This window comes from Hemitrygon akajei, chromosome 3 (genome assembly GCF_048418815.1).
Source record: "Hemitrygon akajei chromosome 3, sHemAka1.3, whole genome shotgun sequence".
Classification (NCBI taxonomy): Eukaryota; Metazoa; Chordata; class Chondrichthyes; order Myliobatiformes; family Dasyatidae; genus Hemitrygon; species Hemitrygon akajei.
Window position 1 is genome coordinate 43,658,767 of NC_133126.1, and position 19,301 is coordinate 43,678,067.

Sequence of the window (19,301 nt, forward strand, 5' to 3'; positions counted from 1 at the left end):
CAAAAATCTGTGATATGGTAATTCATGTGAACCTTTATTTAACTGACAAAAGTACAAAGAAAAGATTTTCAATAGTTTTACTGACCAACTTAATTGTATTTTGTAAATATACACAAATTTAGAATTTGATGGCTGCAACACACTCAACAAAAGTTGGGACAGAGTTAAAATAAGATTGAAAAGTGCACAGAATATTCAAGTAACACCGGTTTGGAAGACTCCACATTAAGCAGGCTAATTGGTAGCAGGTGAGGTATCATGACTGGGTATAAAAGTAGTGTCCATCAAAGGCTCAGTCTTTGCAAGCAAGGATGGGTCGTGGCTCACCCTTTTGTGCCAAAATTCGTGAGAAAATTGTTAGTCAGTTCAAAAGGAACATTTCTCAATGCAAGATTGCAGAGAATTTAGGTCTTTCAACATCTGCAGTACATAATATTGTGAAAAGATTCAGAGAATTCAGAGACATCTCAGTGCGTAAAGGGCAAGGTCGGAAACCACTGTTGAATGCGTGTGATCTTCGAGCCCTCAGGTGGCATTGCCTAAGAAACCGTCATGCTACTGTGACAATTATAGCCACCAGGGCTCGGGAGTACTTCGGAAAACCATTGTCACTTAACACAGTCTGTCGCTGCATCCAGAAATGCAAATTGAAACTGTATTACGCAAGGAGGAAGCCATACATCAACTCTATGCAGAAACGCCAGCAAGTTCTCTGGGCCTGAGCTCATCTCAGATGGACCGAAAGACTGTGGAACCATGTGCTGTGGTCAGATGAGTCCACATTTCATCTAGTTTTCGGAAAAAACGGGCGTTGAGTTCTCCGTGCCAAAGATGAAAACAACTATCCTGATTGTTATCAGTGAAAGGTGCAAAAGCCAGCATCTGTGATGGTATGGGGGTGCACCAGTGCCCACAGCACGGGTGAGTTGCATGTATGTGGAGGTACCATTGACCCTGAGGCGTATATTAGGATTTTAGAGAGACATATGTTGCCATCAAGGCGACGTCTCTTCCTGGGACATCCATGCTTATTTCAGCAGGATAATCCCAGACCACATTCTGCACAGGCTACAACAGCGTGGCTTTGTACACACAGAGTGTGTGTGCTTGACTGGCCTGCTGCCAGTCTAGATCTATCTTCTATTGAAAATGTATGGCGCATCATGAAGAGGAGAATCAGACAACGGAGACCACGGACTGTTGAGCAGCTGAAGTCTTATATCAAGCAAGAATGGACAAAATTTCCAATTGCAAATCTACTATAATTAGTATCCTCAGTTCCAAAACAATTAAAAAGTATTATTAAAAGGAAAGGTGATGTAACACAATGGTAAACATGCCTCTGTCCCAACTTTTGTTGAGTGTGTTGCAGCCATCAAATTCTAAATTTGTGTATATTTACAAAATACAATTAAGTTGGTCAGTTAAACTATTGAAAATCTTTTCTTTATACTTTTGTCAGTTAGATAAAGGTTCACATGAATTAACATATCACAGATTTTTGTTTTTATTACATTTTGGAAAATAGCCCAACTTTTCTGGAAATGAGGTTTGTATATATTCTTTGACTTCTGAATTGCTCTGCCATCAGCCCTGCCAGTGTTCTTTTCCAATCCGTTCTGGCCAACTCATCTCTCATGCCTCTGTAATTCCTTTTACTCCACTGTAATACTGATACATCTGACTTCTGCTTCTTCTACAATTTTGATCATATTATGATCACTTTCCCCCAAGGATTCTTTCACCTTAAGCTTTCTAATCAATTCTAGCTCATTGCACAACATCCATTTGGCAGTGTTGGGAGGGAAGAAAAGGAAAAGATGTGATCCAGGTAGGGCAAAACAACTGAAGGTGTGAGCAATAAAATGAGTGAAAATGAAAACTTTTACCGAAGTTAATCAGACTGAATTTTTAACCTGCATCTCCTAAAGCAATGTTTGAAATTTCTCTTATTTAACCAAGAAGCTAACAGCCTTGGTAAAGGAACACTAAGCAAACATTGTGGTGTAATTTTTGGTGCAAAACCCACTTCCTGGCAAATTGCAAATCAAGCTTGTTTCAACTTTGAATGAATCATCAGTGCAACTCTTGCTTGAAGAAGCAGACTTAAAGCTATTATTTGGCACAGTAGGAAACAAGTCGCAGGTGATTTCATGTCTATCCTTTCAAAATTAGAGCAAATTAATTTCAGGTCACAGTAACTTCATTACGTGTTTGCAAAATCAGTTCATCTATCACATCAACCTATTGTGTTTTTAATCTGTGAAGAATTTTCCTTCCAACCAACATTATTAGAGAGCATTACATACTTGTACAGCTTCCTTATCACCCGTTATAGTTTTTCTCCTGTTTTTGTTCTTATCATAAAACATAAATCTGATGCATGCAGCACAATTGCTAGGTAGATCAGTATGTTTGAGGGGTAATAAGTGTTTTTTAGTTGTTTACCATACATGTGGCACATTTTTTAAAGCCCACTGACAAATATTTGCTGTAAAGCTCGAATTTATGTAGCAGAATCCGAACTGTTGCTGCTCTTTTTCAAAGCCATTCACCAAAAGGTCTGCCAATTTGAATAAGCATGGTTCTCCGAATTTCACCATTGTCTGAGCAAGTTACTGAATGTCATTCCTCTGCTTTGCGTTTTAGCTACTTTCTGACCACTTTCCTTCTTTCTAGATCTATGACAAAAACCCTAGCAGTAAAAAATATAGTTTAGATCCAATTTGAGCAGTGGTAATGGGTTATTGAATGATCTTGTTGTAAAGGGACTGTTCGTGAAGATTAATTGCTGTATGATACCATTTTTGCATTGATTTTCAAAGTGACAAAAGTTCAATCTGAAGCCAAAGTCTTAATACCTAAAGAAAAGAACTGCAAAGACATGAACTGAATCAAATTGACTATTTCTTACCTCCATCACATACATGGGGAGTAAAAATCTTTGTTATGTCTCTGTCTAAATGTGCAAGCATTGTAATTTATAAGAAATAGAACAGTCAATGTAATATAGAAATCCACTCAAATTATTGTGAGTTAATCACTCTGATGGTCTGGTGGAAGAAGTTGCCCAGAGCCTGTTGGTCCTGGCTTTTTTGCTGCGGTACTGTTTCCCAGATAGCAGCAGCTGTAATAGATTGTGATTGGGGTGACTCGGGTCCCCAGTGATCCTTCAAGCCTTTTTTTTTTGTTACACCTGTCTTTGTAAATGTCCTGAATCGTGGGGAGTTCACAATTACAGATTCGCTAGGCTGTCCACACCTGTCACTCTCCGTAGTATCTTGCAGTTAAGGGAGGTACAGTTCCCATACCAGGCAGTGATGCATCCAATCAGGATGCTCTTAGTTGTGCCCCTGTAGAAAGTTCTTGAGCTTTGGGGGCCCTTACCAAACTTCCTCAACCGTCTGAAGTGAAAGAGGTTTTCACCACACAGCTGGTGTGTACAGACCACGTCTTCAGTGATGTGAACGCCGAGAAACTTGAAGCCTGTCTCCATTCCTCCTGTAATCCACAACCAGCTCCTTTGTTTTTGCGACATTGAGGGAGAGAGAGGTTGATTCCTTGACACCACTGTGTCAGAGAGATGACTTCTTCCCTGTAGGCCACCTCGTTATTATTTGAGATTAGGCCAATCATTGTAGTGTCATCAGCAAATTTAATTAGCATATTAAACCTGTGGATGGTGACACCGTCATAGGTATACAGGGAGTAAAGGAATGGACTTGGTACACAGCCCTGAGGGGCTCCTTTGTTGAGAGTCAGAGGGGTGGAGGTGAGGGAGCCCACTCTTACCACCTGCTGGCCATCTGACTGGAAGTCCAGGATCCAGCTGCACGTGGCAGGGTCAAGGCCGAGGTCTCTTGAGTTTTCTGTCGAGCCTGGATGGAATTATGGTGTTGAATGCTGAACTGTAGTCCAAGAACAGCATTCTCACATAAGCATCCTTCTTCTCCAGATGTGTAAAGATGGTATGTGGAGCAGTGGCTATTGTGACATCTGTCAATTGGTTGTGTTGGTAGGCGAATTGTAGGGGGTCCAGTTTGGATAGTTGGCAATCAAAGCGAGCGTTGGCAAGCGTTGAATGGGCAAATACATTGAAAAGTTAGATTGACAGTTGGTGGCAAACATTGAATTAAATGGTACGTATATTGCAAAAAAAAACACATAACCTGGAAGTGGAGAGAGTATTTTAGAGAATGGCAAAGAAGAATCAAAAAATTGTGAAAGAGAAAGCAGAATGAGTTGACTGCTACAAACTAAGAAGTATTGTCAGAATTTTGTGGATCTGCAGCAAAGACTAGCAAGGGTAAATGTGCTCCCCATAAAAATCAGAATTTATGAATGGGGAAAAAGAACTAAACAATTACTTTGTGGGAAAATATTTTTTTTAATCCTGTAAAAGGTATCAATGAAGCAAGGGCCGAGGGAGAATGAGATACTGAAGTAATGTGTCAGTCAAAAATGGACTAGATTTAGTAAGCTTGTAAACTGTAAATTCCAAAGGGCCTGTGAATGACATTCCAGACCATGGGCACTTGCTCAAATGGGTTTGGGTTTCCTTGCACAGAAGTCATTGTAGGCCAACATGTAGTGACAATAAGTGATTAGAGAATGAATATGTGAGCCTTTATGAAAAGGTTTGAATAAACAAATCATTACTTGGTGACAGTGCACTTCTTACTTAGCTAAGAAAGGATGCTCTTGGCATACAGGAAATGTAGTGGAGATTCACCAGACTCTTGCCAGGATTGGATGTGAAGAGTCTGAGTGGTTTATAGACAGATAGATACTTTATTGATCCCAAGGGAAATTGCAGTGTCACATAAGCATTCCAAGTGCACAGATAGAAATATTAGAAGAGAAGTAGAAAGAATGAAAAACAGGTTACCACCAACAGTTTAACAGGAGGGGATCTTCATCTCCCTGACCATAGTTGCACTCATTATAGAGCCTAATGGCCAAGTGTAAGAATAACCTCATATAGTGCTCTTTGGAGCAGTGAAGTTGGCTTAGCCTGTTACTAAAAGCGCTTCTCTGTTCAGCCAAGGTGGCATGCAGAGGATGAGAAACATTGTCCAGAATTGCCAGGATTTTTCGTAGGGTCCTTTGTTCTACCAAAGCCTCCAGTGTGTCCAGTTTGACTCCTTTAACAGAGCCAGACTTCCTAGTCAGTTTATTGAGCCTGTTGGCATTACCCATGTTGATGACATTGCCCCTGAACACCATCACATAGAAGACTACTGGTGACAACAGACTGGTGGAACATGTGAAGGAGGCCTGCATGCTCCAAAGGATCTTGGTTTCCTCAGGATGTAGAGGCAACTCTGGCTCTTCTTGTACGCAGCCTGTGTGCTGGTGCTCCATGTGAGTCTGTCATCCTGGTGTACTCCCAAGTACTTGTAGGTCCTCACCACATCCAAGTCCTTACCGTCAGTAGTAACAGGGAACACTGCAGGCTTGGTCTTCCTAAAGTCCATCATCATCTCCTTTGTCTTACTAATGTTGAGCTGCAAATGATTTAGTTTGCACCATTCAGATGGGTCTTGACAAGCTGGATGCAGGAAGGAAGATTGCCCTTTCAGAGGTATATAGAACTAAGTGTGATAATAACAAAATGAGGTGAAATCATTTAGGACTAAAGGAGAAATTTCTTTATACAGAGAATGGTGTTTCTTTGGAATCCTGTCTCAGCAGTAGTGGCCCCATTATTCAAAACAGTAGTGGAGGGAAAGGAATCTGAGGTGATATAGCATCTGTAATGCTCCAGAAATTGAGATTAGGTTTTCAGTTTTATATGCAATGCATCAAATCAGTACATTGAAATGGGACAGGGCACTTCTGCTGCTAACCAGGAATATAAACTCTGCAATACTGGTGCTGCGGCACTGAAAGTTAATGTAAACTTTGGTAACAGCATGCATTTGAAAGCATATGTATTGTTGAATCAACTTTGAGCACTACTTAAAAATGTAAACAAAAATCCCAAAATTAATTAAAAATAAAATCTGAAAATTTAAGTGGGAGGAGTAGTTTCTGGTTTGTACCTGAAGTTGTTTAAATAGAATTAGGAAAGTAATGTAAAGATGAAGTGTGCATCTGTGACTCTATTTGCGTGCTTTCTAGAGGTTCGAGTTCAGAAAATAACAGCCATAGAGCACTACAGAACAGAAACAGGCCCTTTAGTCCACCTGTTGTTCTGCCTCGTCCCATCAACCCATACCTCTCCCATCCATGTACTTGTCCGCACTTCTGTTAACTGCTGCAATTGAACCTGCATTCATTATTTCTGCTGGTAATTTGCAGGAAATTGTCTGTACAAACAATACTAATAACATAACAATATAAAATAGGAAATCAGTTTTCTCATGTATATTCTTTTCCTTTGAATACGGTTACAGTTTTGTATTGCTTTTCAACTGCAGGTACATGCTGGCACACTTTTACATTAAGTTTGTCCATAAAAATCCTGGATATAAAAGTTACATGTAAAGTTTATTTTATCTTTGAACTAAAATAAGATTAATATATTTTGCTACTCCATTGGCAACCTCCCCAGGTTTTTAAGCCAGGCTGAAACTGATGGAGGGGTTATTTTGTTCTCAGGCTGTTCTTTCTTCAGTATATGTAACATGAAATAGTAGCTTTGAACTGGCTGCCATTAGAAGCAAGGTGTGCTGGGATAGGTGTTTACACAGTTATTTCTTATTAGATTTGTAAATTCACTTCCTTTCATGTAGAGCTTTAGAGACATTTGTTGCATGGGCAGGTGAAAGGTTATTGACTGGAAATTGTACTTCACTCCCAAAGCAGTGGAGCTGAGTTTGAGAAGGCAAGTACAATCAGGGATTAATGCTTTATTCATATTAACAGCCAGTGACCATTTCCGTTACATCCCCACCCATGTCAACACAATATATAGATAGATAGATAGATAGATACTTTATTCATCCCCATGGGGAAATTCAACATTTTTTCCAATGTCCCATACACTTGTTGTAGCAAAAACTCATTACATACAATACTTAACTCAGTAATAATATGATATGCATCTAAATCACTAACTCAAAAAGCATTAATAATAGCTTTAAAAAAAGTTCTTAAGTCCTGGCAGTTGAATTGTAAAGCCTAATGGCATTGGGGAGTATTGACCTCTTCATCCTGTCTGAGGAGCATTGCATCGACAGTAACCTGTCGCTGAAACTGCTTCTCTGTCTCTGGATGGTGCTATGTAGAGGATGTTCAGGGTTTTCCATAATTGACCGTAGCCTACTCAGCGCCCTTCGCTCAGCTACCGATGTTAAACTCTCCAGTACTTTGCCCACGACAGAGCCCGCCTTCCTTATCAGCTTATTAAGACGTGAGGCGTCCTTCTTCTTAATGCTTCCTCCCCAACACGCCACCACAAAGAAGAGGGCGCTCTCAACAACTGACCTATAGAACATCTTCAGCATCTCACTGCAGACATTGAATGACGCCAACCTTCTAAGGAAGTACAGTCGACTCTGTGCCTTCCTGCACAAGGCATCTGTGTTGGCAGTCCAGTCTAGCTTCTCGTCCAACTGTACTCCCAGATACTTGTAGGTCTTAACCTGCTCCACACATTCTCCATTAATGATCACTGGCTCCATATGAGGCCTAGATCTCCTAAAGTCCACCACCATCTCCTTGGTCTTGGTGACATTGAGACGCAGGTAGTTTGAGTTGCACCATATCACAAAGTCCTGTATCAGTTTCCTATACTCCTCCTCCTGTCCATTCCTGACACACCCCACTATGGCCGTGTCATCAGCGAACTTCTGCACATGGCAGGACTCCGAGTTATATTGGAAGTCAGATGTGTACAGGGTGAACAGGACCGGAGAGAGTACGGTTCCCTGTGGCGCTCCTGTGCTGCTGACCACTGTGTCAGACCTACAGTCTCCCAACCGTACATACTGAGGTCTATCTGTCAAGTACATGTGCCAAAATACATGTGCCAAAATGGATTTTAGAAACTGTAGGACATTGATGTTCAGGATGACATCAATATGTCAATGTATGTCCTTATAAAATTTGACATCCTTGTATTCAAAAGCAAGTGAGTTTGGTGGATTTCATTGACATTAATGTGTTTTAATTTTTCCAAACAACATCCCTGGAGAAATTCCCAAATTTTACTAGATTCCTCCAGATTTTGAAACGGCTATCACTTCAGCATGAGAACATCTAAAATAAAAAATAACGTAACTACTTAGAGTGATAAATCTACCAGAAGTCAAGGACCAGGTAGTATATTCTCAGCTGTTCAGAGCTAGTTGTGGGTGCCCAGGAGTCATCTGAATTTTAAAACTCCAGATTAATGGAAGAGATGCTGGCCGTGGCTTTTTTGGGGATCTTTCAGCTTGTTTATTGTGTCTATCACATGTTGTTCTCTAGGGAAAAGGAATTTAACAATTGCATTACAGATTTGTATAATTCCTTTGATATCAGAAAGGAATTATTTTTAATGTATACTCTCATTCAGGATTAGTAATGGAAATTTCTTTTAAATTCCTATTTATTTTATGGTAGCTTTTTTAAAAATCTATGACTTCTTTCAAACAGCAGGGCTCTCAAACTGTGAAAAGTGTCCCAACAAAGAAGGAGACAAGAACAGTCCAAGGAAAGCAAAGAATAAGTCAGAAACCTCCAAAGGGGATGTTTCTTCTTCAAGAGGATCTTGATGCTTTGTCTGCAAGTTCTGGTGCTGCTAACACGGTCCTAAGGCAGCTTGATATGGAACTGGTCTCTCTTAAACGTCAAGTAAGCACTAACTTCATTTCAGTTACATTTAGCAGCTTTTTAAGTAGCATTTTGGAAGTTTTTCCAAGAAAAGTCTTTTGTGATCGTTAACTTTGAGGAAAAATAAGTGATGCTCACCCAGTGAGTAAAGACCTATTTGACTGGGATAGCCTTTCTCTTTCAAGAAATTACTCGAATGTTTACATAGTACACGGGTCCAAAAATTGCATGACGTACCCCAAATGAGATCTCATGGAAACAAATGCAAGACTTCCTTACCTCTGAACTTTTTGCAATAATTGCTTATTTACGTGCATGTTTATTTCCAGTTCCTTTTAAACCAGCACAAGACATTTAGTAGTTTTCCATCATTTGCTGTTTTACTATTCTAATGATGGAAAATGGTGTTTTCCTGCATCATACTCCATTCGGTGTCTTTTTGCCTACATATATATTTATCCTTTGATCCATTTGACAGCTCTTGCATCAACCACACAGCTTACTTTTCCCCGTAGTTTCCTGATGACTCAGAGCTAGGATATGCTACTGTGCATCTTTTCATCCAAAGGCATAAATGTAATTTAATTTGCTACCAGCAATTATAATCATTGCTGCAATTCAGTAATGCAGTTCTGTGTAAAAATCAACACGAGGAAATCTGCAGATGCTGGAAATTCAAGCAACACACACAAAATGCTGATGGAACGCAGCAGGCCAGGCAGCATCTATAGGGAGAAGCACTGTCGACGTTTCAGGCCGAGTCCCTTTGTCAGGACTAACTGAAAGGAAAGATAGTAAGAGTATCTGTGTAAAAGTCTTGGGTGCATGTATATAGTACAGCACTATATTTGTCAATGTGGAGCAGAGAGTTACGAGTTTGTAAATTTGGTGGGAGCAAAGGATGTTGGAAATGGTGAGGGTAGAGTGCTGTGGGACAGGTGCCAGAGGAATGTCAGGTGAGGGGTTGGTGTGGGGTGGACATGTCCAGCCTTGACACCAGGCAAGTTCATTTGATTCTAAACAATTGGTTTTATGACCATTGCAGAATGTCTCTCAGGTGCTTTAGAAACATAGAAAACCTACGGCACAATACAGGCCCTTCGGCCCACAATGCTGTGCCGAACATATCCATACCTGAGAAATTACCTAGGGTTACCCATAGCCCTCTATTTTTCTGAGCTCTATATACCTGTCCAGGAGTCTCTTAAAAGACCTTATCGTATCTGCCTCCACCACCGTTGTCAGCATCCCATTCCACACACTCACCACTCTGTGTAAAAGAAGAACACAAACAACTACAATTTACTCCTGACATCTCTGTACCTACTTCCAAGCACCTTAAAACTGTGCCCTCTCATGTTAGCCATTCCAGTCCTGGTAAAAAGCCTCTGACTATACACACGATCAATGCATCAATGATCAACGATCATTTTGTACACCTCTATCAGGTCACTTCTTATCCTCCTTCGCTCCAAGGAGAAAAGGCCGAGTTCACTCAACCTATTCTCATAAGGCATGCTCCCCAATCCAGGCAACATCCTTGTAAATCTCCTGTGCACCCTTTCTATGGTTTCCACATTCTTCCTGTAGTGAGGTGACCAGAACTGAGCATGGTACTCCAAGTGGGGTCTGACCAGGGTCTTATAGCTGCAACATTATCTCTTGAATCCTAAAATCAATCTCATGATTGATGAAGGCCAATGCACCGTATGCTTTCTTAACCACAGAGTCAACCTCGTAGAAGCTTTCAGTGTCCTATGGACTCGGACCCCAAGATCCCTCTGATCCTCCACACTGCCAAGAGTCTTACCATTAATATTATATTCTGCCATCATATCTGACCTACCAAAATGAACCACCTCACACTTGTCTGGGTTGAACTCCATCTGCCATTTCTCAGTCCAGTTTTGCATCCTATCGATGTCCGGCTGTAACCTCTGACAGCCTTCCACACTATCCACAACACCTCCTACCTTTCTGCTCCCTTCCCCTTTTCCCAACCATGATTCCACTCTCTCTGCTTCCTTCCCACTGTCAATCGACAATAGAGACCGATATCAGAGTCAGGTTTATCATCACTCACTTATGTCATGACTTTTTTTTTTACCAGCAGTACAGTACAATAATAAAATTACTACAGTACTGTGCAGAAGTCCTGGGCATCCTAGCTACAGTATATACATGTGCCTAAGACATCTGCATGGTGCTGTACTTAGATGCCTGCCTTCCTTTGTGTTTTTAAATATACAATTCAGTTTTCTTTGTCCTTCAGTATTTTTATAATTATATTTGACCTGACTGATCTGTGCAGCTTCCTGGAAGAGCAATACCATTAGTCACATTCCTTCTCTCCTCGTTGCCTTGTTGTTCTCCTGCAGCTTATCTCCTTCTCTTGCCCATTAACATACACTAAGAGATACTGTCAGCAGTCAAGTGACCTTCCAGCCTGCTATGTAAGGTAGTGGAGTCAGAACCCATTGGAAAGTCCTGTATAGCACGCACAGACGTCACCTTACAGTTTGATTGAATGCCCAAGGCTCTCTTCAGTTGCAAGATAGGGACACTGATGGCAGTCCATTTGGACTGAGTCAGAATATTCTTTCGAAATTGATATTTGTGAACCTTCCAAGTTCTTTTTCCAAGTGATAATTGTTGCACAGATGCTCATGACTCTATTCTGTATCCACAGATACTATCTGACCTGCTGAGTATTTCCATCATTTAAAACTGATGCTGTAAGTTTAAAAAAAAACAGGATGCTGTAGATATTGAGCATGTCAGGCAGCTTCTCTGGAGAGACATACCTTTTGGATCAGTGTCATTTCATCATTACCCTGATGCTGCCTGATCGGAGTACCTCCAACATGTTTTCAAAACTTTTTCCTAAATTTGGTTGAAAGAAAAATGAGCAAAAAGTCCTAAAGTATGTGAAGCTGTTTCATTTGATTTGCATTACATGATTATTGATGACAAGATCAATCTAGTCTATATTTTGCCTGTACTGTCAGTGAAGTGAGTATCAGAACCAGCGTACTATACTGGCATATTTCATAATTTTTGTTTTGTGGCAGCAGTACCTTGCAATACTTAATAATTTAAAAACTAATTACAATAAGACTTGTATTTAAAAAATTAAATAACTAGTGCAAAAAAACGATGTTGATGTCGACCATTGGACACCTTGATTGTTTTCCACCGTTCAGTCAATTGGGACTGATCATTCTCAGCATCATTTTCTAACTCTATCCCCATATTACTTGATTCCATTAATATTCAGAAATCTATTGATCTGTTTGAATGAATCCTGACCTAACCTTCACTGTTCTCTGTGTAGAAATTTCCCCAGAATCACCACTCCCGATCATCCCAGCCTTGCATGGTAGAATGAATGTTTTCCGGGACTGGGCCAGCAGGGAAACTAGTGGAAGAGGCTGAGTGTGTGCAGATTTGGGAACCGTAGGGCAGATGATTGGGAGTGAATCAGAATCACGCAGGTTTAGTATCACCGACAAATGTTGTGAAATTTCTTGTTTTTCTGCAGCAATATATAAACACACACAGTAATTTTGTTTATTATGTGTGCGTGTGTGGTAAAGAGGAAAAATGGTAAGGTAGAAATATGATGGCAGAGAAGGTGTTTGTGAAACATTGAGTGTGTCTTCAGGCTCTAGTAGCACCTCCTTGATGATAGCAATGAGAAGAGGACATGTCCTGGATAATGGGAGTTCTTAACGATGGATGCCACCTTTTAAATGTGTTCCTGAAGCTGGGGAGGATGGTAACCATGATGGGGCTGTCTGAGTTTACAACTTCCTGCAGCTTTCCATCATCCTGTGCAGTGGCCCCTTGATACCAGATGGGTGATGCAGCCAATGACAACACTTCGCGGTATATCTGTAGAAATTTGCAAGTGTCTTTGGTGTTATACCAAGTCTCCTCAAACTCCTAATGAATTATGGCTACTGTTGTTCCTTCGTTGTAATTGCACTGATATGTTGGGGCCAGATGTTTACATTCAGAACTTGAAACTGCTCACCCTTTCCACTGCTGATCCCTCGATTATGACTGGTCTGTGTTCCCTTGTCTTCCCCTTGCTCAAGTCTATTATCAATTCCTTGGTCTTGCTAAGGTTGAGTGCAAGATCTTACTTGGCCTTACTGATTTATTTTGCTCCCGTACTCCTCCTCAACACCATCTGAAATTCTGCCAGCAATATTTATATCATCGGCAAATTTATAGATGGCATTTGAGCTGTACCTAGCCACACTCGTGGGTGTGAAGAGAGTAGAGCAGTGGGTTAAGCATGCATCCTGAAGGTCTGCCAGTTGACGAGAGAAAGCTAATATGGAGAAAAAGGGGTTGATGAGATTTGCTCACCTCCTGTCTCTTACAATCAGATCAAATTCACCTCCCAAAATATACTATTTGTCTTCTGGCATAACCTCTACCTCCCACTTTCAATTCACTGTACCTGGCACTGTTGATCCTTTAAAACCACCCAACTTTTATGTCTGGTCCTCCCAGACCTGTAATTGGTCTCCATGGATTAGATTATGAGACATGAGCCAATGCCAACACCTCTGAATTGTGTACAAAGGGGATCATCCTTGGCTACTAAGGGCTGTAAAATCAAAGGGGCTACTCAGCACTCCTTGATAAAGCTTGATAAAAGAAAGAAAGTAATATGAATGTGATAGTAAAGAACAACTTGCATCCCCACAAGTCAGTGATGAGGGTTGAAGGAAGAAGAATTATTCATGGCATAGTACCATGTAGTATAGCAGCAAAAAAATAAGTGGTAAGTTTAAAATATTTTTCAAAATGTCATTGGAGACATTTATTTTAATTTTATTTGGAGATACAACATGGAACAGGCCTTCCGGCCTAGCAATCTGAGCTCCCCAACGACCCAGCTAATTAAACCTACCCTAATCACAGGACAGTTTACTATGGCAATTGAACTATGAATCAGTATGCCTTTGTAATGTGGGAGGAAATCCAATCACTCCCGGGAAGGACATCCAAACTTAGATGGCAGAGATAGTGAACTCTGAACTCTGCCCCAGGCTGTAATAGCATCGTGCTGACCACTACATTACCATGGCACCCCTGGTACCACATTCTTTGCTCATGAGTTTTTTTTTAATTCTAGATCCAGAATGTGAAACAAATAAATGGTGCTCTGAAACAAAAATTACATGGTGGGATAGAGGAATTCAAGCCATTGGAGGTAAAGAAGTGTTCACCTAGATGCATGTATTATTTATATTATCTTAAATATTTCCCTGCCTAAAGCATTAGAAAGATGCTCTTTGTTCTCACATATCTTGTGTACTTTATGAGCACATGATGCATCGATACACTTTTAAACCCAAGATAGTGTCACTAAAGGCTTTTATTCTTTGTGTGAAGCACCCCACCTTTTGTAATTGTTCACGTGTTGCCATCCTCTTGTTGCCAATCTTTATTTTATTGTATTTTAAATAACATGAGTTGAGTTTTGAGCTAGTGGTATCCAAGCCAGTATTGGCCCTTATCCTGGTCCCATTCTATAAGCGATGAACTGTGTAATGAAAAGCATACTGTTAGCATGCCTCTGCCTTAATTGACAGAAGTGACAGGCAACTTGCACTTAAAATCGGTAGCAACTTGCATTTGGGCTGAAAATTAGCTTATGAAAGCCCAGCACAGATCGCAGAAGAGATTACTTAATTTTTGCTCCCAAGCTTGGGTTTAGACTTGTGCTCATTTTGCTTTGCCTTTTGTAAAACTAGTTCCTTTGTATCCAATCTATAAAAATTCCATTAACATTTTAATACCTTCTTAACACTGCAGTCTTTAATTCAGGAAACATGAGTAAAAGAATATGGAGTTTCTAATCCAGGCTCAGCATCTTTGTGCTGAATTGACGGTTCACATGATTCAAGGCCAGTTTAATTTTCCGGGAATAGAGTGATCAAGATATCTAAATCCTGTGTTCCAGATGGTATTTAATCCTATCTGATATATTTGAAAAACAATTTTCTTCATACTCTGCCCTAACCTACATTGAAATACAAGAAGATAGTCTGTTTAACATTTCTTTTTGTTAGCCTTTTTAAAATTTATTAACAAAAGATTAAGTCACAGGGTGTGCTTGCCAATCAGATACAGTGACATTGTGATAGGAGGAGTCAGGTAGCACAGAGTTGCTTCTTCAGGTTTGAGGACTGTGCCAGATAATGTACTGTAGGAATCAGTGCTGGGTCCATCTATGTTAACGATTTGGGTGCAAGCATAGGTGATATAATTAGAAACTTTGTGGATGACACCAATATTGGTGATATAGTGGACAATGATGAAGTTTGTCAAAAAGTTACAGCAAATTCTAGATCAACAATGAAAGTGGACAAAGGAATGGCAAATAGTATTTAACATAGTCAAATATGAAATTGTGCATTTTGGGAAGGTAAACCATTATAGGATATACAAATTGAATGGCAGGACCCAGGGAAATGTTGTAGATGAGAGACCAAAGGATATAACTGTGTGAAAGCAATAATACTAACAGGTATTGAGGACGGCATATCACATGCTCTTATTTGGTTAAGACATTGTTTCAACCCATTACAGCCATACAAGACCATTCTTGGAGTATTACGTTCTGTTTTGGTTTCCCACCTAGAGGAAGGATGTTACAGATGGAAAGGATACAGAAAAAAAAATCAAGAGGATGCTACCAGGACAGGACAGCTAGAATTAAGGACAGGCTGGGACTTCAGCTTGAAAGAAGCTGAAGGTTGACCTATCAACGATTTGTATATAAAATCATGAGGGGCAAAGTTGAAGTGGGTGGTCACACTTTTTCCAAAGGTAGAGGAGTTTAAAACTAGAGGACATTGGTTTCAGGTGAGAAGGGAACATACAAGTGTGTAGATATATGGCTGCCAGAGTATATGTAGGGAAAAGACATTTAGATACTTGAATAGAAAAGGTTTAGAAGAATATTGGCCAAGTGCAAGCAAAGGGAATTAGGTTCGGGTAACAAAACAACTATTTCCATGCTTCATATCTCTATTGTATTTCTCACTGAGTTAGTGCATGTTCTTTAAAAGTTCCTAATTCCCATTTGGAGATGGGAATTAATCATCCTTGACTTGGATTGTTTGTTCATTCAAGTCAAACTGGAAAATTTGAAGTTCCTGTCCCAATAGTCTCCTCATGGTTAAAATATATCATTTGCAATACCACCATACTTTAAAAAAAAATTCTGCAATAAAGGTTTACTCAATCTATGATTTTTATTATTCCAAATAAAAGATAAAATTTTAGTCTATTCTATCAAAAAACAATTTAGGAACAAAAGAGGGGATTGCTTGGAATGCATATAAAAACTTCAGTAACACTGTCATTTTAATAGCATTAATATGGCCAATTAATGATAATATCATAAGAGACCACTTAGATATTACTTGTTGCATATAATCAACTAGTGGAAGAAAGTTATATTTATACAGGTCATTAAAATTTTTGGTAATTTTAATACTGAGATAAGTAAAGTTATTTTTAGCAATACTGAAAGGAAATTAGTCATATTGATCGAAATAGTTGTTAATAGGAAATAACTCATTTTTGTGCAAATTTAATTTATATCCAGAAAAACTACTAAATTCAGAAAATATAGATAACAAAGCAGGAATAGGTTTCTTAGGATCTGAAATATAAACTAACAAGTCATCTTCATACAACGAAATCTTATGCACTATATCTCCTCCCTTAATACCTAGATCCTTATTGGAGTCCCGAAGAGCAGTAGCAGGAGGTTCTAGAGCCAGGTTGATTAACAGCGGACTAAGAGGGCAACCCTGCCGGGTACCTCTATATAACCTAAAATAAGAAGATTTTTGATTATTAGTTATAACTGCCACAGTAGGGGCTTGATAAATCAGCTTAATCCAGGAAATAAAACTTGGACAAAAATTAAATTTTTCTAAAACCTGAAATAAATAGGGCCATTCTACCCTATCAAAGGCTTTCTCTGCATCAAGAGAAACAGCACTTTCAAATTCTTTAGATGGAGAGGTATGAATGATGTTCAGTAATATCCGAATATTAAAATATGAATATCTATTCTCAATAAATCCAGTTTGATCCTTAGGTAAAACATTCTCAAGCCTGTTGGCCAAAATCTTAGAAAGAATTTTAGAATCCACATTTAATAAGGAAATTGGTATGTAAGAGGCACATTCAGATAAATCTTTTCCTTTTTTGGGAATTAATGAAATTGATGCCTCATAAAGAGCTTTTGAGAGGGTCCCAGAAGATATAGATTCAGTAAAAATTTGGCATAGATGAGGTGTAAGAATATCCGTAAACGTCTTTAAAAATTCTACCGTAAATCCATCCAGTCCCAGAGCTTTACCTGATTGAAAAGAAGATATAACTTCAGCTATTTCCTCTCGATTAATGGGTGCATCTAAAGTATTCATATCTTGGGTAGAAATTTGGGGTATATTCAATCTTAGCAGAAATTCATTCATAGAAGTAGCGTTGTCTGGAAAATCAGATTTATAAAGATTAGAGTAAAAGTCCAAAAAAGCTTTATTAATTTCCTGACAATCTGATGTTTCAGTTCTGTCAGATCTTCATACTTTCAAAATCTGCCTTCTAGCCATAGTTGATTTGAGTTGAGCAGCTAACAGTTTGCCTGATTTATCTCCATATATATAAAATTGACTTTTCAATTTCAAAAGTTGCTGCTCGATGGAATAAGTCAATAGCAAGTCATGCTGCATTTGAAGTTTCACCCTTTCCTTATATAAATCTTCAGTAATACTGAATAAACTTTACCTATTTCTTTCATCCTGTAAGTAATCACTAAAAGCTCCGCTTTAGTTTTCCTTCTTAAAGCTGCTGAATATGAAATTATCTGTCCCCTAAGAAAAGATTTCATCATATCCCAAATAACCAAATTTGACATACCCTCAGTTGTATGGTGGTATGGCTTTGCCAAACTTTAGATTGTACTATTGGGCAATTAACATTCATTATATCTCTTTTTGGATTCATTTTTCAGATATACATGACTGTCCCTTATGGGTGGATTTGGAGAAAACCTCAGTGAAGGGGTATTCTTCGGCCTCTTTACTGGGAGCTCCTCTTCCTTTTTTGCTTTCTAAGATTGGTAGTCAAGACCTTAATCCTATTATTAAACATACATTAAGAATTTGGTTTCAGTTTCGTAGATCCTTTGACTTTAATAATTTTGTTCTTTCTAGTAAAATTCATCTTAATTATTTTTTTAAACCTTCAATTTTCGATCAGACCTTTTCAATTTGGAAAACCAAATGAATAGTAACTTTTTTAGATTCGTTCATGGGCAATTGTCTAATGTCTTTCACTCAGTGGATAAATATGACCTATCTAATGTACACTTTTTTAGATATTTACAAATTAGGAATTTTCTATGTAGTTTACTTCCAGATTTTCCCTCGGCTTATTCACCCAATATTATTGATACTCTTTTTCAGGTCAAACCATTTCAAAAAGGACTGATAGCTATAATTTATAAATGGTTATTGAATTTGTGTATGTTATCTAATGATAAAATTAAAGCTGTGTGGGAATTGGAGTTTCGAAAGTCACTTTCAGATAATCAATGGGATAACATTTTTTATTTGGTAAATACTTCTATTTGTGCCCATCATTCCTTGATACAATTCAAGGTAGAGCATCGGGCGCATATTTCAAAGGACAAATTAGCACGTATTTTTTTTCTGATATTCTATTTGCAATAGATGTAATATTGAGGTAGCTACTTTAACACATATGTTCTGGTCTTGTATCAAGTTAGATAATTTTTGGAAAAAAGCTTTAAAACTTTATCAAAAGTTTTGAATTCGGATCTACAACCGAATTTACTTACAGCAATTTTTGGGATCATTCCATCTGAAGCCGGTGATATTCCTGTTTCTGCTCAACGGATGATAGCTTTTACAACTTTATTGGCTAGGAGAGCCATTTTGCTTAAATGGAAGGATTCTAATCCACCTACTGTTATTTATTGGCTTACCTCCATTATGTCCTGTTTAAGTTTAGAGAAAATAAGAAGTCGGACATTTGATAGATCCTCTCAATTTGAGGAAACTTGGCGACCTTTTATGCAATATTTTCATATGCTCTGACATGGTCCTTCCAGTTACCTTTTTGAAGTTTTGGATTTGATCAGAAACTGTTTCCTTTTTTTTTCTTGCTTTCACTCTCAGTTTGAGCTGCCCAGTTCTTTCTTTCTTTTTTTTTTGGTTTTTTGTGTTTGGGGTTTTTTTTGTGTACATTTCAATTATAAAAGTTTCTTTATATTTTCTCTTTTTATGGATAAGAGGAGAATCAATTATCTTTTCCCTTATATATTATTAGAATTAATACTATATATGATCTTGATAATATTTATTTTTCCTTTTTTCTTTTCTTTTCCAATCTTTTTATTATTATTATTAATATAAACATAATAAGATTAATACACAGATAATGGGATTACAAACATACAAATTTAAACTGAACAT

General features: G+C 38.6%; 1 protein-coding gene across 2 annotated transcripts in view; it reads left to right on the plus strand.

Moving 5' to 3' along the window:
• Window positions 1-19,301, plus strand: part of rcor1 (REST corepressor 1) — a 119,512-nt gene that overhangs the window by 85,413 nt on the left and 14,798 nt on the right. For both annotated transcript variants that reach the window (XM_073039712.1, XM_073039711.1), the window contains exons 8-9: window positions 8,584-8,781; window positions 13,913-13,990. In XM_073039712.1, the coding sequence (XP_072895813.1) occupies window positions 8,584-8,781; window positions 13,913-13,990 (276 nt within the window). The remainder of the gene's footprint in view (window positions 1-8,583; window positions 8,782-13,912; window positions 13,991-19,301) is intronic.